Source organism: Pelecanus crispus, chromosome 6 (genome assembly GCF_030463565.1).
Source record: "Pelecanus crispus isolate bPelCri1 chromosome 6, bPelCri1.pri, whole genome shotgun sequence".
Taxonomy (NCBI): domain Eukaryota; kingdom Metazoa; phylum Chordata; class Aves; order Pelecaniformes; family Pelecanidae; genus Pelecanus; species Pelecanus crispus.
Window position 1 is genome coordinate 4,872,587 of NC_134648.1, and position 25,164 is coordinate 4,897,750.

Consider the following 25,164-nt stretch of genomic DNA (forward strand, 5'->3'; position numbering starts at 1 on the left):
TGTTGTGTAACTTCAGTGGAATTTCACGAGGCTGGATTGACTGACTGCTCCTATACTGGTTTTATGCTTTTTGTAGTTAGGGAGGTAAATGAAGTGGTTCACTGCGGTGATGTGATAGAGTCCTACAATTCAAGCACAAGCCATAGCTGTAGGAAATGCAGACTATGCACACACTCTAAAGGTTTCTCCTATTTTTTTTTTAAGATCCAGTATGTTCAGCTACAAGGAAGTGAGGCTGCTGTGAAGTAAAACTTTTTCATTCTCAGATAACTGTTCTGTCCTCATGGCAGCAGTTTTGTGCTTGGGGGGGGGAAATCAAGTACCTAAAGGGTTGTGTTTCTAATGCAACTTACAATCTTGAGAATCTAAAAATGATGAGGAAGAAAGTGCATTCCAGCATCTGTTCCAGTTGTGCCGTTTGGCATTGTGTGGACGTCAGCCTGATGGTTCTGGGACGATCTGAGTCTCCTTAGGCAACCTTGTCTCTCCTTGTTACCTGAGGAGAGTGTAGGAAAGAAACTGCTTTGTTCCTCGGAGTTCTCTTGCTTTTTAGTGGAAAACACTCATCACATCAGGACTTTCCTAATCATAAAAATATTAATTCTCCTAAGTGATGGGTTTATTAGTTAAAACTCAAACAGCACTGTATGTGCTTAGCTTTGTTTATGAAACACTGGGAAAGCTGTACACACAAGCCAGTAATCCACACACCTAGGGGGTTTTAAGTGCTTTTACTATTTGTGTGTCTTTTCCTCACTTGTTGAGGGCCGCTACGTGTCCTGGGGTTTTTTAACTGCCTTATAGACAATAGCTTAATCAAAATTAGCATTTTTGTTTGGTGCTCTTGTTTACATTAGATGGGGAGAATTACATACTGAACATTTTGAGAATAAGAGTATTTCAACTTCATGCATAAGCAGCTCCCAACTGTACTTTTCTTGGGGGTGTGGCATTCTGGGTTTTTTGTCTAAGTTTAGAAATCTTCCCTGAAAAGAAATCTGGCTCTGAATCACAGGTAGAGGCAATCTGTACATTCCCACATAGCTGGCTGTTCAGTTTGAGTGGCAATACAGAATTCGTGGCCAATGTCCATGGACGACTTCTTCGTCTGAGAACTTGCAAACTGGAGTACATCGGTGGTTGTCTCAAGCCCCAGTGCCTCTGTACCACCTCTGGCTGCGAGTGGCTATGCACACAAGTCATACAGAAAAGGAATCTAAATCATTCTGAGGATACATACAATCCATTTTATTCAAATTTCACGGACACAGTTGATGGCTTTATTTGAGGGGTGTAAATGGAGGTAGAACTACAGTGATCCTTCTCTTGGCAGGACTGTGGTGTTATTCCTGTGGCTCCATAAAAACTCCTTGAACAGCACAATTGGAGAAAGATACTCTTTTTTTTTTTCTTTTTTAGGGGAGATACAATAAGGAAATATGTTCTAGAAGTAAACTGACAGCTATCTGTGCCCTCTAATTTCTTTTTTTCAGAAAAGATACACTTATGTGCAAAATGTTACTATAGTGCTTCGTAAAACAGCATCAAAAGCAATAAGGGAAAATGTAAAATGTGTAATATGATGTTTTGCCATAATAAAAAAGCATTATACTATTTAAATTGCAATTTTCATATAATTTGATCTGATTTAACAGCTTTTTTTATACTTGCTTCTCTGTCATTTATCCTGTGAAGTGAATGCAAAATGCTATTTGAAAGCTGCTAACACCTAAGTAGCTCTTTAAAGTTATCTAATCAAAATTACACTAATGACTAGCATAGTCACTTGAAAAAGGCTGTTTAGGAAGGTGGATTTTTTTTTTTTAAGGACTTTTGAAGACAATGCACTAAATCCAAGGCTTTTAGTCTCTTAAGGACTCTGAACCAGTAGAAGTTGTTGTTACTCATGCAAATGCTTGAGTACTTTGAGCAAATTTACTCAACAACTATAAATAAATGAGATGTGTTAACAGGGCAGCATTAATAGCACAATAAAGTGCAGAAAAAAAACTTATAAAGCTGTTCAGTTCTGCCTCAATTTATTGTCCACATAGTTCAACAAAGCCTTTCTCTAAGCTTAGTTTGTCACTATAGACTGTAAGATAATAGTGGCAGATTATTTAAAAAAAAAAAAAAATTAAATCAGTAACCACTATATGTCCCAAACCCCACAAATACAATAAAGATAGTATGTAATTTAAAATGGAAATTCGCCCATCTGTTCTTTGAGGACCAGATCTTGCCTTCCATTGGGAGCTTTGCTCTGGATTTCAGCAATATCAAATATGGTTTCTTTTGTAAAGCCAGCTGTAGACATAGTAGAAGAAAAGCCTTAATTTTTCCTACTTCTGGAAAGGTTGGGGTTGGTTTTTTAATATATATATATAAAAAAAAAAGATGCTAGAGGTGGGATCCACAGATAACAAAGATTAAAAGAGACCAAGTTGAAAATTGCCTGTACGCTACTATAATTACTGCTACCGTCATACAGTATCATATAATCAAGTGATTTAAGGTTTGCGAATAGTCTCAGATAATGCAGAAAATCTCTATCAAACTAACTTCTATTCTAACAAATCCTAACTTCTCGCATGCCAAACTCTCACACTGGAAGACACTAACCCTTTTTCTTCTTCAGTTTTATTTTTGTGTTTCTGCATTTTAGGGGATCTGTTACGTACCCAAGCAGCAAAATGCCTGCCAAATCTTTTTGTGGCATCTTAGAATTATCACAAGAGTGTTTCTCCCTAAGCTTCCCCAACATGATTTCTGTATTCAAATCATATAAAACATTTTGTGATATTGAACCAATTTAAAGCTCTTAGTATTTTATCAACTAGAGCCACTTTAATATCTATTTATGTAGCAGTTCTCCAAATGGAAGGAAAATCTGTATTAACCTGTCAACTGGAATTTGATTTTGCATTCATTGTGTGGCATGTTGATTGCTAGCCACACTTTCAGACTATCGGTAACCACATTTGTTCTTCCACAATAATGCCAGGAAAGCAAGTGGTAGTTTATTTGGAATAAAGCGATTTTTCCTAATGTACCGCGAGCAGCCTCCAGCAGCCACATCCAGGATGATTTTTTTTCCTGGACTCATTCCAAATATTATTGTGATGGAAATATTTTCTGTTTGTTTGCATCAGGTTTCTATTATTCACCCACTTTCCAGTAACCACGGAGGACAGCAGGTGCCCACAGCATTTGCAATAGCTTTAACTGAAAAATTTGTAACATTTACAGTTTCAGCTGATGTAAACAACAACAAATAACAGTTGTTATGTCTTTGGTGATTTGACCATGTTCCATGGCTGATAATTTTTTAAATCTTTTTTTTTTTTAACAGCCTAAAATTAACAAGAATTTAGAAATAAAACAGACTTAAACATCTTCTAGCCAACTTTTCTCTGATGGTGGAAAAAACACTTACTTTTGTTCCTTCAGTCAACTTGGGGGCCTAAACCATGCAATTTGGGATATGAATGCACAGCATGAATAGGAGGTGCTCAGCTTGCACCTTTGCAGGGCTGGGGAAGGAGACTTAGGGCAGTGCAGGCACAGGTGCATGACCCATGAGAGTGAGCACAGCGCAGGCCAGAGAAATAACCTTGCAATACTTGGTAAGAGCTTGATGGCGAGTAGCTTACCATATTGATTTAGCGTGCTCATGAACATCAGGATTCCTGGAACATGGTTTTCTGAGCTGCCTTTTCAGGAGTTGTGGTGGATCCTGATGTAGCTGTCTGCTTCCTTCCAGACAATAAATGAAGATGAGAGGGGGATTGGAACTGGAGGATAGAAGGACAAAGCCTGAGAGACAGGAAGATCAGACAGTAAAAAGCTCGGGAAAAGCAAATAAAACTCAAGTATGTAAGAGGAGTGCTCTGAGCGATGTTTACCTATCTCATAAACAACTTACATATTTAAAATTATTTAAAATCTCAGCTGAAGTTTGTATAAAGTACAAGGCACTATCAGCAGTCATAAAAACACAAAGCTGCTTTCATGAGTGTAAAGCATTTTGATAGCCACTCTACCTGTAAGGTACCAGCACTCTTCACTTTACAGTATTCTGGTGACTTTCGTGAATCCCTGCTACTGTTACTGTTTTCAGCGTGAGATCTGACAAGCCTAAGGGCTGTAGGACAGTAAGGCTTTACTTTTATTTCTTGCAACGAACCAAACAAAAAAGAGCATTTGAATTTTTTTTTCTGAATTTTTTTCATCTTCTCATTGAGACTTGTGTGCCTCAGCAACTTTGGTAGCTGGCAAACTTACTAACAGGATATGAACTTCTTAAAGAACTTGATGGAGAACCATCCCTTTTCCAAGGCAGCAACACTGAGCTGAAAATACACGTGATGGGCCAGGCTTCGTCTTACCAGATCAGAAATCCCTGTACAACAGGCTCCCAGACCCATTCAGATCTCCATTGCCTGGCACTGCATTGAGCATGAGATCTTCTATGGATCGAGGAGGGAGAGGAGGAGGAGGAAGGAAGGAAGAAAGAAGGGCATCTGCCGGCTGCCACCAGCCCACAGTGCTAACCAACAAGCATTTTCAGTTCTCTTGCGATAACCGATAATGGCGTATTTTGGCCATTTTCTGGGTACTGGGTTTAGGGGTTTTTTTGACTGAAATGGTAGATACTGCTCTAATGATGAATGAGAGTCTTGCTATGACCATAGAAAGAGAAAATACTCCCCCACCCCCCCGCCCTTAAAAATAGTTTCAGGAAGCTACATATGAAGATGTGTCAAATGAATGTTATTAAGGTTGCAACATCAAACTCTTGAGCATTAGCAGATAGATTTACGATTGCCTTAACTCTTGTTCTGCCTCTGCTGTACGTGCTTTACGATACAGCCTGCTCCTCCTCTGCTCCCACCCTGCTTTAGCCAGTGCATGGGCAGCCAGAAATGAGGCGTTGCTCTTTTTTTTTTTGACTTCTGCTCAGCATTAAGATAATTCTTGGGTAGCCTTTCATACTGTAATGTTGGCTTTGAACGTTATCACGTGTCACAATGTTTACGAGCTGTACAAGGACTGGCAACTCCTGATGCTTCAATACCCGCTTGCCAGCCTGAGCCCCGCGCCGCCTCCCGGCGCCCTCCCGGCCGCTCCCGCTGCAGCAGGCGGCCCGGGTGGGCCAGGCTCGCACCTGCTGAAGGCTTCGCCGGCGAGGCGTGGGGCTCAGCCCGCTCTCGGCTGCCCCTGCTCGCTGCCACCCCCGAAGGCTGTGCCAGCGGAAAAGGAGTCGGTCCCCGGGGGCGAGGGGGGGCCGGCGTAAAAGGCGAAGCACGCACTGAGCGCGTCCGTGATCCCGCCCAAGGACAGGGCGAGGAGCAGCTCGACGGACAGCTGAAGAAAGCCGGGAGCTGCTGCTGCGCTTCTGCAAGCTGAAGAGGCTGCAGCAGGCGGGGGAGGTTAGGGCTGCCTCGCCTAGGCGCTCCGGCGCGGGCGGCTGCCGGCACTACGGCCCGCTGCGGCCCCGGGGCCCGCCGGGCGCTTCTGGTAGCGCTGCGGGGCCCCCTGCGAGCCGGGGTCCCTGCGAGCCGGGGCCCCCTGCGTGCCCGGGGCCCTGCGAGCCGGGGTCCCCCTACGAGCCGGGCCCCCCTGCGTGCCCGGGCCCCCCTGCGTGCCCGGGGCCCCCCTGCGAGCCGGGCCCCCCTGCGAGCCGGGACACCCCTGCGAGCCGGGCCCCCCTGCGTGCCCGGGCCCCCCTGCGAGCCGGGGCCCCCTGCGTGCCCGGGGCCCCCCTGCGAGCCGGGGTCCCCCCTGCGAGCCGGGACACCCCTGCGAGCCGGGCCCCCCTGCGTGCCCGGGCCCCCCTGCGAGCCGGGGCCCCCTGCGTGCCCGGGGCCCCCCTGCGAGCCGGGGTCCCCCCTGCGCGCCCGGGGCCCCCCTGCGAGCCGGGGTCCCCCCTGCGCGCCCGGGACCCTGCGAGCCGGGACCCCCCGAGAGCCGGGGCCCCCCTGCGCGCCCGGGGCCGCCCTGCGTGCCCGGGCCCCCCCCGTGAGCCCGGGCCCCTGCGAGCCGGGGCCCCCTGCGCGCCCGGTGCCGCCCCGCGGCGGCGCTGCTGCAGCCGCAGCCGGTAACCAGGAAGCGGGAGCAGGAAGCGGTGGCGGGCGCCGAGCTCGGGGCAGGGAGGATGCCCGGCGGCGGCGGCCCGGCGGTGAGGGGAGGCCCGGGGGCGGCTGCCGGGGAGGGAGGGGTGCTGAGGGGCCGCCCGGCCGCGGGGGTCCCTGTCCCGGGGCCCCGTGAGGCGGTGGCGCGGAGCTCGGCCGGCGGGGCGGGGCGGGGCGGCGGGCCGGCTGCCCTCGGGGGGCCGCGACGGGAGGCCGCGGCTCGGCACGGGGCGGGAGGGGGCGGCGGCGGGGCCGGGGCCCGCAGCGAGCCGGCAGCCGGGCGGGGCCGGTGTCCGCCGGCGGCTCGGGCTCGGGCAGCCCCGTCGGGAGGCGGGCAGGGAGGCCCGCGTCCTGCCCGGCGTGCGCCTCTCCCAGCGCCTCGCAGCTGGTTTTCGGGCGCTGTGGACTGCGGTTGCGTTTCAAAGCCCGCCCAGGAGCGCAGGCTGCCATTCCTAGTGCAGCGGCGTTGCCGTGGGTGAGGGCGTCGTGTGGGGAGCCAGCTCTGCGAGGTGTTAAACGCCTTCGTCATTTGGCCTGATGGGCCTGAACCGTATCCCCTCCGTCCTCCCGCGTCCCTGGGCCGAATAAAAGGATTTGCCTCTTGTCAGGCGCTTTTAACTGTGCTTTAAATTAACTTCCTGATTTGTATTAACGCAACTTGGCAAGTGTAGCGTGTCCTTCTGGTACAGAGGGAGGTGTGGTGTCCAGTGTATGACTAAGGTCTGTTGCTGTTTCGTTAACCCACAGTGTAAAACCCATTGCCACGGGCCTCATCGACCGCACGTGCACAGCTGCCGTAGCGCCCATGGGGATGAAGGTCTGCCAGTGCTAGCAGGACCATATCCAGCTGTCCAAGACCCTAGCACCTGTGACATCGTCAAAGCTACACAGTAAGTATATGTTCTGTGTGTGCAAAATGTTGAAGTAGATGGGAGTGTCCTCAAATGTGAGCCGGGCTGGATGTTTTTACAAAGGAAAATTTCCCAGTTCCATTTTCTCCCCGTAGTGAAAGAAGAAAAATCACGTAAAGGTACTGTTGTAAATATTTGTATCATAAGCAATGGTATCTCAGCCAGGTTTGTTTTGTTAGGTAGAAAATTATACTCACCAAGGCTCAGCCCAACTCTTTTTGCAAGACTTCCATTGCATACAGTGTGGAATTTGCTCTAGTAGGACCTGCTGGATGATGCTTACTGACATTTACTTTTTCTTTGCTATGTGGGTGTCTCTAAACTGGAGGATACATAACAAATGATAAGTAAATCAATGTGTTTTTTTCTCATTTAAGGTATGGAATGGTAGAGCGATGCAAAGAACTGGTAGAAGCAGGATATGATGTTCGACAACCGGACAAAGAAAACGTGACTCTTCTTCACTGGGCGGCGATAAACAACAGACAGGAGCTGGTTAAGTAAGCTCTAGAGTCCTTGTGAAAGTAACACAAGCATTCTGCCGCTGTTAGTTATATCACTTTGTTGCTATTATACTTCAAAACAAATGGCACATGCTGCTTGAGAAGAAAAGCATAAAATTCAGATTTTAACCCAATTACCTTTGTGAAAATGTCGCTGAAATGTAGAGTTACCATGGTTTCTTTATATGTGAAGTCATGTACTACATGAAATCATTAGATTTTCCTGGATTCGGTTTGTTTTGTTTAACAAAGATTAAAGCTGATTTTATAGGTTCCTTGCTAGTTACTATATTTTTTCCTTAAATGTTTTCTCAAAACAGCATCCTTTACTGCAAAAATACTCTTGTCCATTTGCCCCTCTAGTGATTTTTTGTTGTTGTTGTTATTATGAGGTATTTACTCCTAGAGCTATCCTATCCTTAATATAATGTTTTAATATTTTATTATGTCTATTCCTAATCATATTGTGTTGCTGTTACACAGATACTATATTTCCAAAGGTGCGATAGTGGATCAGCTAGGTGGAGATTTGAATTCAACTCCCCTTCACTGGGCCATTAGGTATGCTGCTTGCAACTACTAATTGTAAATCTGGTGGCATTAACAGTTGTATTTTGTGTGGCACAGCGGTGGTCATCTTAAATCAAACTCTGTGGCATGTTTATTAAGGTATAAGGAATTTCACTGCATGTCCATAATAATGCTGAAACCTTTTCTCTGATTCCTGGTGACTTTGCAGGCCACAAAGTTGTGTTATGTGTGTATCTGTGTTTTAGTCACTTGGAGTCACGTTTTGAACTTTCCCTAGGGATGAAACAGTACTGTTCAGACCTTGCCTCGTAAGTCCTGCCTTACGGGGCAAAGCAGACTTGGCTGTGTTAAGACACTGAAGTTAGCTTTTGATGCTTATTAGGGCACTGTTTAAGTCTGAAAAAGTTGTGGTCACAGTTCCCTCGGACTTCAGCCTGTCTAGCTCGTATGCTTTCAGTCGTTTTAGCTTCTGCACTAGATTCCCTTGGTGTGCTCCCCTAAGACTCAACGCCGCCAGTCCTGGACTTAAAGCACAAGCCTGTAGTGGCAGGACCAGCGTAAGACACCTTGTTGCTCAGAGGCATGTAGAGAGGTCTTTGACCTTCTTCTCCCAGTGGCATTAGCTTTTTCTCTTGGGCTCCTTGTAGCTGCCTCCACAAACGTGCAGTGTCTCTTCCTGGGTGGCAGTAGCTGTTGGTGCTTGCGTATGTTTAGTGCCTCTTTGGATCTGCTCTTTCTACGTCTGCTCTAGAACTACATCTGTCCAACCTGATACAGTTTAAGATCATACAACTTCGGCTTCTAGGACAGGACTTGAGTAAAATGATCAAAAGGACAAAGCACTGCTTGTCTGGGAAAAAACATAACCTTAAACCATTATTCTGGGATAACTTCCAGAGTGCAGATTCTCACATTGGAAGATCAGTGCTTTCTTCTGGGCTATCTTAGTCTTCTGCCAAACAAAGTTAGATGCTTCTTCTGAGAAAGACTGCTCACAGGAGAAATTACTGTAGAATAACCATTGTATTCTAAATTAACAGTTTGCCTTAGGCTGACTTATTAAGGTATATATTTAACATAATTTTCTGATACAAACTTTTAATTTAAAAAAAAAAGTAATTTCCTGAAGAAAGCCACAAGAATCTGAAAGGAAATTTTTTTTGTGGGGTATCTATGAGAATTGTTAAGGCAATGCTTTCATTAAAATTTCCATCTTTTTTGTCATCTCTATAGTTTCATTTCATATATCATTACAGACAAGGACACCTACCGATGGTCATGTTATTGTTGAAATGTGGAGCGGATCCCACTCTTATTGATGGGGAAGGATTCAGTAGCATTCATTTAGCAGTGCTGTTTCAACACATGCCCATTGTAGCTTACCTCATATCAAAAGGCCAGGTATGTTGTTGATGTCCCAAGTATTGTTTTCTACTTATGAGTAGCTGCCTGTGTTTTGTTTTGTTTTCTAGATGAGAAGCAGGTATTTGACAACTATTTCCCTGTGCCATAAGTTCAGAGAAACTTAGATTCTTTTTTTATATGTATATATTTGCTTTTTTTTTTTTTAATATTTTCCCCTGTTCTTGTCATCCCCACACATACACATTCACATACAATTCAGAGTGTTTAAGGAGAGTTGTTAAGGCTATGCAGATTTGTGATGCTGTATAAATAACAACTGGCTCGTAAACCTGAGAAGAAAAAGCAGTATATACAGTATATACATCATGAAATATTTACTATCTGATTACAATTTTGTAACTAATAATCTGTGCAATTGTCCGTCAACTGAAGCGTGCGGAATAGATGATCAGACCAGGTCTGAATTTTTTATTAGAAATTCCTATATTGTCTGTAATTTTATATTGTATCCACTTTAGTTGATGTCTGCTTAGCTTACACCTGAAGTAAGCAGAATTATTGACAAGTGTAACAATTTGCTAATAAAGGTGAGAGTTCTTACATGATCTAGACTGTTTCTTTGAAACACTGAGTATTAAGATTTAAAGATTTGGTAAGTTTATTTTCTTTCTCACAGAGCTCTCTTTAGTAGTGTAACTGACTTCTGGAATGTAGGTATGGATGGTATATATCACAAACTTAAGGAAGTTTTTAGCCCACCTGTCTTGTACTAAAAAAAAAAAATCCAAGTGATTAAACATTTCTTTTAAGTAAATCTGTTCAAATGTAATGCTGGGCGGAGACGGGGAAGAAGGAAACCTTCATTGTGAAGGAGGAGGAAGAAAATTAGGTAATGCAAGTTACATGGTTAAATAATTATGTCTTGAGAGACATAATCCTTTTTTGTTGTTTTAATAAACCAGTTTTATGTACTTGGACATTCTGTCATGTACCTCTGTTTACATGAGGAAGGTGGTTAACATTGCTTTTACAAGGTACATTTCATTTATAGTACTTTTGCACAAAGAGGACAAGAAATATGGTTAACACAGTTCCCTTAAAAATATCCTTAGCGGAGACTCTCCCTTAAAAATATCCTTAGTGGGGACTCAGCGTATTGTGAAAGGAATGACACACAAGACTCATAGAGGGGGGAAAAAAACACTTAAATGAGCGCTGGCTTCTTGGCTGGTATAATTTGGTTTCTTTCCACTACTGCAGTGAAGCTAAGCCAGTGGTATGGCTCCGAATCTGACCACCTAACTGTTTCCTGAAATCACTGGTAGTCACTTGCTTGTTATCTTTTTCTTATACTTAGAACATAGACACAACAGACTTCAATGGACAAACACCTTTAATGTTAGCAGCACAAAAAGCGATTGGGTAAGTAGTGAATAACTTAAGAAGAATCTATTTTATTGTACCCAAGAAGCGGTGAGGTGAATTTTTGTTTATGAATTTTCTTGTTAAACTGACATTCCTTTCCCTTTTAGTCGTACTAAAATATGCAGTATTTCGGAGGTCAGGAGTTATGAAGTAGCTAATTGGATATAGTAAAGAAAGTCAAAAGAATTTCTAAAAGAAGTTCAGGTTTGTGGCTGAATCATCTGCAGCGTTATTGTGCTTTCCCAGAAATGAAAATAAATGGAGGTGGATGCAGTAAAATGCATTTAGAGTAAATAAAATGTGGAGATGTAAGCTTATACACAGTGTTGTAGAAAGGTAGAATCTATGTATATACCTCATATTTGTTAAAATGGTAAGATAACATAGTCTGGAGAAAAACCCTCAGGACAGGTCCTGAATTATAAACTTGGTTCTACCATTGATGAGCTTGTTCTGAGACAAGGCGTTGTGTATGCGCTGTTATTGCACAGATGGGAACAGTGGTTTTTAGAAGGTGTTCAAAAGGTTATCTCCAGTATAGATTATCTTCTGTTTGTTAACTTTTATACTTTATTTCCATCTAGACCGGAACCCACAAGGTTTCTCTTAAGGTTTAACCCCTCTCTCAATGCTGTAGACAATGTTCAAAAGAATACTGCACTGCACTGGGCAATAACGTCAGGAAATACTAGTGCAGTGGATCTGTTGCTGGAAGCTGGTGCTAGCCTGGACATAAAAAATGTCAAGGTACAATTTCTTTCATGATGCTTCATTCCATGTGGCATGAATGTGTAAAATGAATGTAAAGAAAAATACGAGTCCTGTTGACTTTCCATATCCTTTGCAACAGGGGTTGACTAAGAGCAGGTGTTCTTGGTCTTTCCCAAAAGGAATTAGGACCTTTCTTGTGGTGTGACTCCAAGTATGAATGCAGACATTGTTTGCAACATTCATTTAATGAACAGCCAAGCCTTTCGGTCACTTTGAACATAATTGCGTCCTTTGCAGGGTTGACCATCCTCACACACACACACGCTATTTTTTTTTAAGTTGGCTGTTTTTACTTCAAAACATTGTTATAAGGAGTAATGACTTCGCCCAGATTTTTAAACATAACAGCATCTTTGTGTCCAGTGAGACTTTAAAAAGGTGTGTGTGTCATCCTGTGAAAACCAGTGTTTGACAATGCCTGTTTGTACATGCAGAAGGGCTGATCACATACTAAAGTCTTTGTCCTAATATTTGTAAAAACTCATAGTGAGAAGTATAAACACTGAAAGTATCAATTCCTATGACTATATAGATATGTTTGTACAGTGTAGTTATTCAGGGTTTGTGTATTAAACTGTGCAGCTTTTCCATCTGCTGCTTTTTTTTTTTTTTTATTCGTATGTGTGACTTAGGATATTGCTGTTTGGTTTTAAAATGTTGACATAAACAAGAAACCTTCCCTTTCAGTAAGCATGTAATATTCGAGCAGACAGTTTAGCATTTCAGGTTGTTGGAGACAGTCTAACACATAACTCAAATAGATGCAATGTGGTTGCAAGTATCAGTTTTTAGAATTACAAAGCAGTGGATTAAGCATGTTAAAACTCTGAATTTAGCTTACCCTTGCCTGAAAAAAAAAAAAAGGTGGGGGCTGGGAAGTAATTGCCCAGTTACTCTTGTTTTAGCTATATTTATTTCTTGCTTCTGTTAAAAAGGAAAGCATTTATGTGTTAAGTGCATAAGTAACTAACCATTTCTGTTGTTAAAGGGAGAGACACCACTTGACCTTGCTTATCAAAGTCTGAATCGCTTCATGGTTTATATGGTAAAAGAGGAAGAAAGAATGAGAAGCAGAAGAAATAACAGATTACTGAAAATAGTAGAGAAATATGAGGTAATTTCCCAAATAATAACTAATGGAAAGAAAGCTACAGCACTCCATGTTTAGAATAATATGCAACTTAACTCTTTTCTAACAAGAGGATTTTCTAAGGTTTCTGAAATTGGGGGCACAAAAATAAAATTCTTTAAAAGCACGTAGCAACGGTCGGTGGGATTTTTTGTGTCATCTCCCTTCCCCCCTCCACCATGATGTATTAATGTGTCCCCTTGTCTTATCTGCCTTGAGTCTTTCAGGTTTTATTGTGTTAACTGAATACTTCTGAAGTAAGTCCTGCTTGAATACTTTGTCATATTTTAACAATAATCATTTTTATAGCTCTTCCTGCTCTTGGCATCTTCCTTGACGTTGATGGGAGCCATAGGATACATAGTGAACTTAAGTTCTGATTCTTGGCTTTTGAAAGGAGGTCTGCTTCTCTTCCTGCTATTTGGGATGGCTCTGTTTGTGAGGTTTGTGGCTTTTTCTTTCTGTATGTGTATTTAATTGTTATAGACATCATATAAGGTATCTAATGCAGTATTATGTTCGAAGTTTAGTTTCACTTAGCATAAAATATACCTCCTGAGAAATGGCTGCAAAGTGTGTGAAGGATTTAAATATATGTACTTTTTAGAATGACTGTAGAAATTGAATGCCTTTATGTGTGCAAAATAATAGTTTCTCTTCACTGAAAGATTTGGGAAAAAAAAAACCCCAAACCACTAAGCAGCAGTTTAAGCAGCCTGTTAGCTAATTTTAATGATAAAGAGAGTGTTATTGAAGATATGCGTCTGGTAGACCCTGAGATATCCATTCACAATGCTCAGAAATGTGCTTTATCTCAACTTTTCTTTCTGTATTTGTGACACAATGAGTTTTAATGAACCATTCCCTCGCCTTCTGCTCCCCAGACCTCCCAGTGTTATCCTGAGCTGTTTTGTACGTTTTGGGCTTTCTTCAACAGTTCCTGCAACAGTCAGTGTTCATTGCAATGGCAATGCTATCAGTGTGCAAATAGACAGAGATCGTGCTTTTCGTCCAGTGCTACAGCACTTCTGGTATATGATATTAGGCTGGAACAGAACACTCTTCAGTTTTATTTTTGCATTGTTAACCCCCTGCGCATCGGGCTAAAGAATGCTTTTGAGTGACAATTTTTGATTGCTTTGAGAGACTTGAAGCATACCGTGTGTGTGAAGTTTTTCAAATAACAAACCAGGTTATTTATACTCTACGGAGTTATGTTTTAAATATATTTTTTTAAAAAAATTTTTTCTTTTAATATTCTTTCAGGCAATTTGTGGGGCTCAAGAATCTAAGGTATCTTCCCACAGGATTTCTGCTAAGTTCAGTTTTTTGGATGTCTGTGACCTGTTTTTTCTGGTTCCTGCCTGATATCCTTTATACTCAAGAAATGCAACAGAACTCTCCTTACAGTTCCTAATAAATCTAAGCCTGGTCATGCAAATAGTAATGAGCAGTCCCACATAATTCCATGTGACTGTTAATGTCTGGTAAGATTGGTTTACTTCCATTGGCAGGGGTGAAATAACTTTAAGTTTAAATTAGTCATATATGGACTAAAAACCTGTAGTACCTTCTTTTATCTTTAGCAGATAATAGTGTACAATTCTGAACCGTTTCTTATGTTACTGGAATATCAAAATGAAGACATCTTTTTGTTATAAACCTAACTGTCTCTGTTAGCTTCTCCATGTGACTCTTTAATCTTTCTCATTGAGACTGTCATATAGTAATGTATTTTGGTATGTGGTGTAACTGGATAACACATGCATTAATAATAATTTTCAAAGCATCTCTTCTTTCTAAAATGAGAAGCATTTGACAGTTAGTGGTATTCGTGGTTCTGCTTTTAAAAACAACACCCCCTCCCAAAAAAACCCAATGAACAAATTTCTTCAAGTCCCTCCAAAATAGATCTTCCGGTCTCCTATATATCTTCATTCAAAGGTTATGCTGCATCCTTCAGTGTACAGCGGATTAATTTCTACCTTTTATTTACTTTATTTGAAGAGGCTTTGCACTGATGAGTACAAAAACATTTTAGTAGTTTACACTCACTTTTCAGTGCCCTGCTGTTTCGTTACACAGTGAGCATCTATTTATTTATTGATTCAGTTTTGTGAAAAGGCCTTTAGGGAGGTACTTAGAACTGTAAACAATTTTGTACTAAACCAGCTATAATATATTGCTACACAATTTTAATTAATTTTTAATTACTTCATCCTTTAAGTGGCATTTTCTTTGTACTGTTCCCAATTAAGATGTCCTTAATAGAATTATCAGGATTAACTTCGATGAACTGATCGAGTATATTCCCACTGGGGATACACGCATATGCTTGTCTAAATGAAAATCACGTTATTCAGTATTGCTTTGTGAAGTTTTAAGGTTTTCTTGGTCTCATCTAAATTAAAAGAAAAAAAATTCCAACGATAGGGGTTTGAGTCAGACAGTTTGCTGAAGATAGTGAGCATAGCAATATTCTTGAGGGTCTAACCATAGCTTGGTGAGATGGGCAAGTAGATAGTTTTCCATTTCACTATCCAACCCTTTTTTTCATTCAAGTGTTTTCCTTCTGGAACTGGTTTCAGATCTGAGTGTTATCGGAGTGTTCGGTATTTTAATTACCTGTATTTGTCTGTCAAACTGCTCCTCTAGACTAAATGAAAACCCAGCCATTCTAATTAGGGACTTCTCTCAGCTCCAGAAGAACAACAGAACTGCAAATAGACCAGTAGTATCCACAAGAAATGCACCATCATTTTGACTTCTATAAGTGCACCCTGCAATTGCAGTGTAACAACCACAGTTTGGTAATACACAGTGCCAATATTTCATAACTTATCATCTTGGTTTTAATTAGAGCTATGTGCAGTGCTGTTAAGTTTATAAGACAAAAGAACCTTGAGGTTGCAGTACTTGATTTTTAAGAGTTATTCACACTGTGCGGTTTATATGGTGGCTGAGTGGTCACTGGAGATGGAATGCAGGCTTGGGCTCTGACTGCTCCTTGGTGGCATCATGGGCTGTTCTTTAGCAGCCCAAGCTCTCAAGTTCGATGCTTGAATTTAATTGGTATGAAATTTGTCCCACTCCACATTCTTCTGTTGCTGTATAGACAGTTAATCTTGGCGTGTTTTTCTCCCCCTTTCACCTGACGTACAAATGTTTTTAGTCCGTAGTGTAAAAATTATGTTCTTAATGACCATATATCCTCCCTCATGTATAATAATAATTTGTCTGTTAGAGGAATTGTAGCAAATAACTATATATAAAAAGCACTGAATTTAAGTCTGCTTCTCTGGAGTTCATGAGAGATGAATTCCCTCCGTATACTGTAATTAAAACGGTCAGCCACTGGGTAAAAGCAAGCGGTATGCAAGAAAAAAAATCTCCAATTAGACCAGAAATTTGTCATTTCATCATCATGGATTTTCTAGTATATTTGTGAGGGAAGAAGGGTTCCCACTTGCTGTCCCATTACCTTCAGAAATGTTTAGCAGTGCATGCTTGGTTTTTTGAGTGACAAAGATAGTTCCAGGATGACTTCCAGTTGCATTTTTCTGTTCGAATTTATTCGGTTGTCTTGGCTGAAACAAAAGAGAGGACGAGACTTAGAAAACAGTCTGAGTAAGAGCCTGTTCAATGACTTAAAGGTGTGTGCAGCAGTCAAACAAATCTCACAGCTGCTGGAAGCTTAATAACTATGCATCTGATTGGTATTGTTTAAATAAAATAGAAAAACTTCAGAGGGAAAAAAGAAATTTAATTAATTTTATATCTGTTAAATAATCAAAGGCAAAATTCTGCACTGTGCTAGTGGGGATGACAGGGAGCTGTATTGTCATGCAGGTTTATGCAGTTGTAAAAGTCTTCTCCAACGCTCAGACTGGGCAGAATATTCAACTTCTCTGATATGATGGCCTCTGAAGGATAGAGTAGATCCTACTATAAAAGTGGAAGTCATTCTTTTTACTTTTTCTATGTTGCTTGTAAAATAACATAAACTAATTTTAGAATATTTTATTTGTTTGACAAATAGCGGTGAGACGTAGTATAAGAATACATTCCTTAACCTGAATATTACATGTAACAGATACAATTCTTGAAATCACTGCCATGTTCAGCATGGTGGGTTTTCTTTATTATTTCTATAAAACTTGGAGAACCGATCCTGGATATATTAAGACTTCAGAAAAAGAAAGAAAAGAGGTAGGTGATTTTGTAAAAACAAATGGAAGGGCTTACCTGGTACAACACATAGGTACTTTTGGTTGATTTGTTTGTCATCATGTGCAGCTTTGTTAAACTTGAAAGCAGTGAAATACTCTTTCTTCTTTTAAGAGTTTTTAGCTCTGTCATTGAACAATATAGATGGTAGGTAATTTTTCCTACTACTGCTTGTTTCCTTATCTTCATCATCCTGCCATAATTTCCTTGCCTCCATCTTCTCATTGAAATGTGAGCTCTGGCCAAACGTCGTACAGACCCACAGCACTAATGTTATCTGTGATATAAATTCACTTAGAACTTCACTTAATGAATAGAAATTTTGTATGGTTTCCACTCCAGTTGTCTAAGGTTAGAAAGAGATATTCACAGTGCTTTCCTACAATTCTCCATGCTCCTAAGTCATACCAAAGGCTAGAAATGGCATGAATTTTGTCAGGTGCTTTGAAGATGCATACGGTGGTTTGATTTTTCTGCTAAAGCATCATGTTAATCGCATGCTATTTCCTAGCTCTATTTTAGAATGGCAAAAAGAAGTGATGGCCAACTAGTCGGTAGAGAATTTAGCATTTTCGTCTCCCCAACCTGTGCATTAAGGAAAGCATTTTGTTTATGATCTCTTTGCTCTCCATGAGGTTGTATTTCTTCAGGTTGCCAGGGAGAATAAACTGCAATTTTAACTTGTTGCCACAGGACTAGTAAACGTTGTCTATCTAGTACTCACAAACGAAGAGTAAATATAGCAGCTCTCCTCATCTCTCTGAAGTCTGGCTGACTGTGTGAGAGGTACCTTGCGTCTTAATACCATCTAATTTTAAAGAATATTTCATTCACATTATTTATTAATTTTTGCAACATAGAGATACTTTTTTGAATAATCCTGCATGGGTGAAGTTGCATTAGTCTTGCTGGTTTGTGTTTCTCGTGGACCTTTTTAAATAGCAAGTACTTACTCCTGTCGGTGCTTAGCACTCAAAATGCTTATGAACTGCAAAAGGCCTAATGTAAAAGTCTTCATAGATTCCCCCCGAAAATGTGATCCAAATGCAAGTGCAAACTACTTTGTCTTTCAGAACATTGTAGCTCTTGCAGAAGCAGGCTGCTTGGACTTCAGAACATTTTGTACATCGTGTCTTGTAAGTGAGGCTTTGGTATTTGTTTTCCTTTTGAACCTGGCTTTTACTCAATAGTGCTGTAAAAAATTTTCTCCTCATTGCTTGTCATGCAAGTGTTACATGCGTGGTTTGTTCTATATTACTTAGATTTATTTTTTTCTTTTACGGTGACAAAAGAGATGCTTTGAGATCCTTGGACTCCAATTTTCATAAAACAATAATTTCCATCTCTCTTTTTGTAAAATTAAGATGTATAGTTCTCATCTATGTTCTGTGTTGTGAGGTCTGTTATACAGTAATTATAGAAAATATCATGAGGTGATGCTCTAAACTTTGAGCAACATTGATGCTTTTGCTATGACTGTATTCTTTTCCTTCATCCTCAACTAGGTAAGGAAGCCTTTGAGATCTGTGCATTGCCTTGCTTGTGATTCATGTGTGGCCAGATACGATCAGCATTCTATTTGGATTGGACAGTGCATAGGTGATAGTGTTTATTTTCTCTGATTTGAAAATACCACATATTTTAAAAGTTGCAGAAAGAACATTTATCTCCTTAGAGAGAGAGCACAGCTGATACTAAAGGGCTTACTGATAGGCACCAGAGGGAAATTAGTTAGATGGCAGAGAGAAAGGCAACTAAAATTATTAAAGGGATGGAGTGGTCACCCTAAGAGTAGAGACCAAAAAATCTGGGACCCTTTCTTTTGAGAGAAGAAGGAACGGGAGATATGATTGAGACTTTTTTTTTTCCCCCTAAAAAGAAGATGGTGCCCGAGTGAATGCCGAACTGTTACTCACCAAGAACATCATACTAGAACTAGGGGAGGCTCAGTGAGAATAGCAATTAGATTTAAAATTGGTAAAGAAAAAATGTCTTTACGTGGCAGGTAGTGGGATTTTGGAGCTTGCTGCTGTAAGTGGTTGCAGATACAGGCAGTATCAGAAGGTTCAGAAAGGCATTAGACAAATTTTTGGACAATGTGTTCAAAAGTAGATACTAAAAGAACTGGACAAGTGTGCACACTTTGACATTTTAATGCAGTAGCTGTGGATGAGGAGAATGAACCTAGAAAGTGGGCAGGCTCGTGTGTCCTCCTGAACTAATGTTGCCTGTTGTTGCTGTTAGAGACAGTAAAGTGGAGCAGCTGGACCACTGAGATAATCCCGTAGGGGGTTTTTTATATTCTTGCGTTCTTTGAGAAACTCCCTCTTTCTTCCTTTCTGTCTCATTAGTGGTGATGCTCGAGATAGAAAGGTTAGAGCTTTACATCTGTAGCAGTGTATTTTTAGCGTATTATTTTGCCAATAGCTTTTTTATAATGTTAAATACTTGGAAATGTTTTTTCAGTGTTTGCTATTTACAAGGTGGTGAGGCATCCTGCATTGTTTCAAAGGTTTGAGCAATGCTGATTGTAATGTAAAGAAAAATTATTGTATATTTTCATGTAACAGTTTCTGTGACAGAAGTCTGGGTTTTATGCATATGTTTGCAATTCTGAAGTACACGAAGGTCAAACAATTAAATGGAATAGCTTAGATTTTTCAGTCATATGAGACAATTGTACTGTGCATGGGGAGAGTTGTGGTTGTATAATTAGTCCTCATCTAGCTAAACCAGCTGAAGGCATGCTCTGTAGTAAGAGACGAATCCTGGTTGGCTTTATCAGAACTAATTGTATTGTACAAATTGGGATGGCTTACAGGATAAAGTTGAGAAAGAGATCAGCCTTGTCTAACTCTCTTGAGGATAGCAGGGGTAATAATAAGAAGTGGGTTTGATTCTTTTTATCCCTATTAACTTAAGGGAAAATGCAAATCCTGGTGAATTTTAAAATGTCAAACTTCTTTTTTCCTTGCCTCAAATTCAGGCATTGGGAACCATCATTACTACCTATTGTTCCTGTCTTTCCTAACTATGACCGGTGTCTGGCTGCTTTATGGAACTGTTCTGCGTATGTATCCATGAATTTATTTTAATTTGGCTTTCAAGGATGTGTGTGTATGGTCTTTATTTTTCAGCATTTTGTTTCCAGCAAGTGTAATTATACCTGCACAACTGATACCATATTTCAGCAGGGGTGTTATCTTGTAATTCTGTCATTAAATGAAAATACATCATATCTGAGTCTTTGGTCAAATATCTGATTACGTTTGTGTTGAGTAAGAACTAAGATACAGCTCTAGTGGGATGTCCATTGGAAAATACAATATCAGAAAGCATTTTTGTTAGAGATGAAATACGGAAGCCATGTGGAGCAAGGTCAGGATACAGGTTCTAATCTGGATACCCTTTACTGTAATAGAAAATAAGTTTGTAAATACATTATTGCAAAGGCTTTATTGATTTTGTTATTTGGAAATACCTCTATCGAACACTAGCAAAGTTTCTTTTTGTTTTTAATGTAGTGATAACTTTGAAAAGAGGAGAACTGTATATCTCATTAATGAATCCAAACTGTTGCTTTGGAAAATTAAGAAATTTCTTGGAGGAGAGAGGAGAGCCCTTATAATGTAGTTCCTGAGGATGAATTAGCATAGCACTAACCTTTTAAATAAAAAGTAAAGGGAGTTAATTTTATTTTATATTACTTCACATTATGTTGAAATGAGCCAATATTCAATGTAGAGTGAAGTGAACCAGCTGTGGCAGTGGAAGACACAGGATGTGAACTTGAGCTGCTTTTCTGCATTTCAGTGGTGGTCTTACGAATGCAAAAAGCGCATTATTTTCTCCATTTCCTGTGTGTGAAGGAACATGGGAGGAAAACCTCTTTATTGTTCTACTGACACAGAGGCAAAAAAAAGTTGCTCTACTTTTAGGTTTTCCTTTTTATCTTTAATAGGTTAAATACATATGTGGTAGGCTTTAAGTATCTTTTAAGAAATCTACAGAAGTTGGACATTCGAGTTTACATCTATTCAGTGGTAAAATACTGCTTTCTTGGCATTGTCACCATCATGTCTTCTTTTGTTGATGATGGTGTTTAAGATAAACGATAAATTCTTGTCCAAAAATTACAAAGAAGCATGAAGCAAAATTTCAGAAGTCTTGGCAATGAGAGATGATGACTTATTTCAATGTCATATAAAAAGGTACGCAGCCAGTGCCTTAAGTGCTCCTTCTGTGGATTATGGACACATAATGTAAAGATTACATAACCAGAATAGCAAGCAGGCACATATCTATGTGGGTGCTTTTAAGTGGGAATGTGATATATTAAATATGGTATTTCTAGAGCATATTGCTGTGTAATATTCATTCCATGCAAATAATCTTTGTTCAGTTCTTAAGTGGCCTAAAAACATAATTAACTGATTATGCATCTTGTCAGATTGGTCAAACCATTGCACAGCAAGTTATCATCAAGATGGAGCGTGGACATACTTCACACAGATAATATGTTGTTCTCCATGGGTTTCCTACATCTTCGCAGTAGCCTGTTTTCATACCATATGGGCTTCATTGTGTCTAACTGTTCAGCTTTATCAGGTATTATTTTGCTTCAGTTTATGCTCCTCTTCTAAAGAGTCATCATATTAAAACTTTTTCCTTTTTCTCCCCTAAAAACTTTGTGCTCGCTTTCGTTGACTAATTAATGCCACATCTAGGTACTTTTCTTAAATCTCAGGGCAGTCCTTTAAGTTTCATGGGTACTTGTGCACTCAGTATTCCCATGTTAAAAGTAGGAGCACAGTCTCCAAAACATTCCTACAACTGAGCTCTGGGTTTCCCATTCGTCAAAAATTCCAAACCTATACAAAGATGTATTTAAAGGCAAGAAACTTATTTGACTAATAGAACTGGTATTACTACCCCAAAAATGGCCTGAAAACTCAATAGCACAGTTAGTCCTGAATTGAAAATTCTATGGCAGAGCTCAGCAGTGCATCATTAGACTGTATTAAATCCCATTGCTACAATAAAAATATATGACCTGGATTTTATCCTAATGAGGACTGTCAAATTTCTTGTTTATGTTTTTCTCGGAGAGCTTGGCTGTGCAACCAAGATTGAGAAGATCTGTCTTAAAACATCTAGGAAACAGCTTGTTTAGCAGCTTTTAGGAAAGATGTGTCATTTGAATATGTGTTAAGCATACTGAACTAAAGACTTGTTTTACATCTCGTTTTAAAAAAAAAAAAAATCTGCAATTTTAAATGCGTACTGCTAGATTTCTCTAATGTCCAAAACACTGAGATATCATCCTGGGGGAAAAAGGGATCTAGGTAGGTTATTTACAGTTAAGTGCTGTGTTTTGTACACAGTCATTTGTAAATGTACCGCTTTATGATATTTAGCGTGTCATTCAGCGAAGCAACCTTGCAGCCATTTATAAGGGCTTATAAGATTTATATTGATTAAAAAAGTAAGAAAACGGAAAAAGGAATAGGTAGGCAAAAATGTGAAAAAAACCTCCATAAATCTCATTGTGAAGCTTGGTGAAAGAAGACATCAAGAAAATGATGGAGTTGTTGTTAGGTCTCTGACATCTACTTCATCTTTTTTGCTGAGCTACTTTGTCTTTTTGGGGGGATCTTCTTCTACCAATTTGTGTGGTAGAATGTAGACAAAATCTGAGGAGATAGGTGCTTAACTGCAATAGACCTTACACTTCCACAGACATCTGTAAAAGTACAGTCTTTACAGTCATCCCAATTAAGCTTGCCTTCTCAGCGGAAGCGTTAATGTTACAGCTTGCTGGGTTCTGTTTTAGTGCAAGTGACATTTAAAAACATACTTTTTGGTCATTAGTATGGCAGTAGTTATTTATTTGTTAGATGTGGCCAACCTCCTCCCCCTCCCTCTCTTCTCAATAGTATCTTTTGATATCACCAGAATTTTAGTTTTGTGATGTTCATTTTTTAACCATTACTTATATTTTCCTTTCTGTAAGATTGCATTCTTGGGATTGACCTCGCATGAGAGAATGAACCTCCTGTTACAGAGAAAATCTTCTAAGCATCCTGTTTCACTCAGGAGAACTCCATACAAGTGAGTATTAATGAATAGTGTGTTTTAAGCACGTATCTTTTCAGTATGGATTTGCTTCGCTACCTCATGAATGCAAAAAAATGGCAGTCTGTGGACGTGCTAGTCATGCTTGTTGTGAGTTGTGCTAAGAGGAGCAAATGGACCTCATTTTCCTTGCTGAGAACGTCCTTTGCCCTAGGAAATAAACAGCCAGCATAAGAGCTACTGGGGTTCTTTCTGCCTGGCTGTATACATAATAGGAAAAAGATGTGCCAAAATCAGTCCGCAGCTCTAATCAGTAGATACTATTTTGGGGTTGAGGAGGTGTTGTCCTTTAATTTGTTCATCAATCTGTGTGTCTGTTCTGTAGGTTCAGAAAGAGAATTAAGGTATGAACTGGCCACTTTCTGACTTCTCTTGCAGTATTTAGCTCAACAGAGAAATTAGTACCAAGGTTTCCCTGTTATACTAGAAGTCCATATTTCCTCATGTGTGTTAGCAGATGAGATCTTACTAAGTACTAACTTTTAAATACTTGAGCTGAACTTAATCTGCTCTCACTCTTAAATGTAATACAGGTTGTGAAATTTCAACAAAGGAATAATGTTCAATAGCGAGCTGTTCTTATGTTTCTTCTCCCAGAGCTGTCTTCATTGACAGCTTTATATCTTAAGTTCTGTCTCAGGGTGAATGTGTATTTCTGATGCCTGCAGTCTTCTTTTGTTAGGTTTATTAATGGATAATTCTCTCATTTTCAGTCTTGGATGCTTCCAGAATCTCGCCGACTTTTTTCAGTGCAGTTGCTTTGGTATGTTCAAACCCAATGTGGTTGACTGGACCAAGCAATACAACCTTCTTCATCCAGCAAAGGAGAAAAATGTTCATTCTGTATGAAGTTGTGCTTAATTTCTAAAAGCGTTGAGCTGAAAGCTAAATAAAACTGGATACTTTGTTAATTTTTACAAATTCTTCTGAAGTTGCTTGGTTTTATTTTTATTATTGTTTCAAATATAAAAACTATCTTGCATAAGCTACAGCAGGGTTGTACATGGAACAATCACTGTATATATAGTTAGAGCTGAAACTGTTTGTAATTTTATGTGATGAGATGACACTAAGAATATATTCTTTTAAAGGTAAGTTTTTAGGGCAGAATTTCAAAACCATGTTGGTACCCTTTGCTTTATTTTTGCAGATAATAAAAGAAAATTACATTTGAAAATTAAAGGGAATATTCATATTTAAAAATTTAATATTCGAATCACCCTGTAATTTTATTGCTTATGTTGTGAAAAATCTCTATTAAGTCTTCGTATTTGGAGGGTTTACATGTAATAAAATAGAGCTTTCATGCTTCTAAGTGTATTTTTACAGACTGAAATAGATTCAAAGGATATGTGACCGGTGAAGTATTTAAGAACAGCTAAGCGCAAAACCAAAAGAAAAAGCCTGACTCTTTGCCTTATATTTTGCATGTATATATGCTCTGTTAGTGTATGCAGATAGGTAAGTTGATGATGGAAAATAGCAATGTATATAAAAATATGGACTTATTCCCAGCTGCATGCATAGTTCTAAAATAGCTCGATGTCAGCCCTGTTCCCAAGAAAAGGCTACCACGGCAGTCTGGAGTGGCCGGCTGGGCAGTGTGGTTTTGAATATAAGTCAAAGTAGGTAATAATGAAAACCAGCAAGGAAACAGATCAAGATCAGAAAATTAAAGTTAAATACCATCTAGAACTGACAACGTAAGAGCAATGTAATGAAACAGAATTCTTGTAGTTAAGAAATGGGGGATTTCATTCATCTCAGTGAGATGCATTTATCTGCGATGTTATGGAACATAAAGCACAAAAAAAATCAAGTAAAAATAATGTGAAGCAATATCAGTACTTTATTGTAGCTTGAAAACATACAATAACAAAACTTAGAACACTGTATTCTATGAAAATGTTGGTTTTCTTCAGAAATATCTCCCTCTGAGAGAAAGAATTTCAAGTACTTTTTAATTGTCTCAAAGTGAATATCATCTACTTTGCCATAACACAAAATGTCAAAGCGTTCAAAACTCCATTAGG

General features: G+C 39.9%; 1 protein-coding gene across 1 annotated transcript; it reads left to right on the forward strand.

Annotated features, from left to right (window-relative positions):
* The first annotated feature begins 6,157 nt into the window (after positions 1 to 6,157).
* On the forward strand, positions 6,158 to 24,021 carry ZDHHC13 (zDHHC palmitoyltransferase 13). Its single transcript, XM_075712645.1, has 17 exons — positions 6,158 to 6,181; positions 6,882 to 7,024; positions 7,423 to 7,545; positions 8,032 to 8,109; positions 9,336 to 9,480; positions 10,802 to 10,866; positions 11,454 to 11,616; positions 12,629 to 12,754; positions 13,079 to 13,212; positions 14,036 to 14,136; positions 16,854 to 16,978; positions 18,070 to 18,132; positions 18,502 to 18,595; positions 19,983 to 20,066; positions 21,447 to 21,604; positions 23,010 to 23,107; positions 23,845 to 24,021. The coding sequence occupies exons 1-17, from the start codon at positions 6,158 to 6,160 to the stop codon at positions 23,978 to 23,980; spliced, it is 1,860 nt and encodes a 619-aa protein (XP_075568760.1). The 3' UTR covers positions 23,981 to 24,021.
* The last annotated feature ends 1,143 nt before the right edge of the window (positions 24,022 to 25,164 follow it).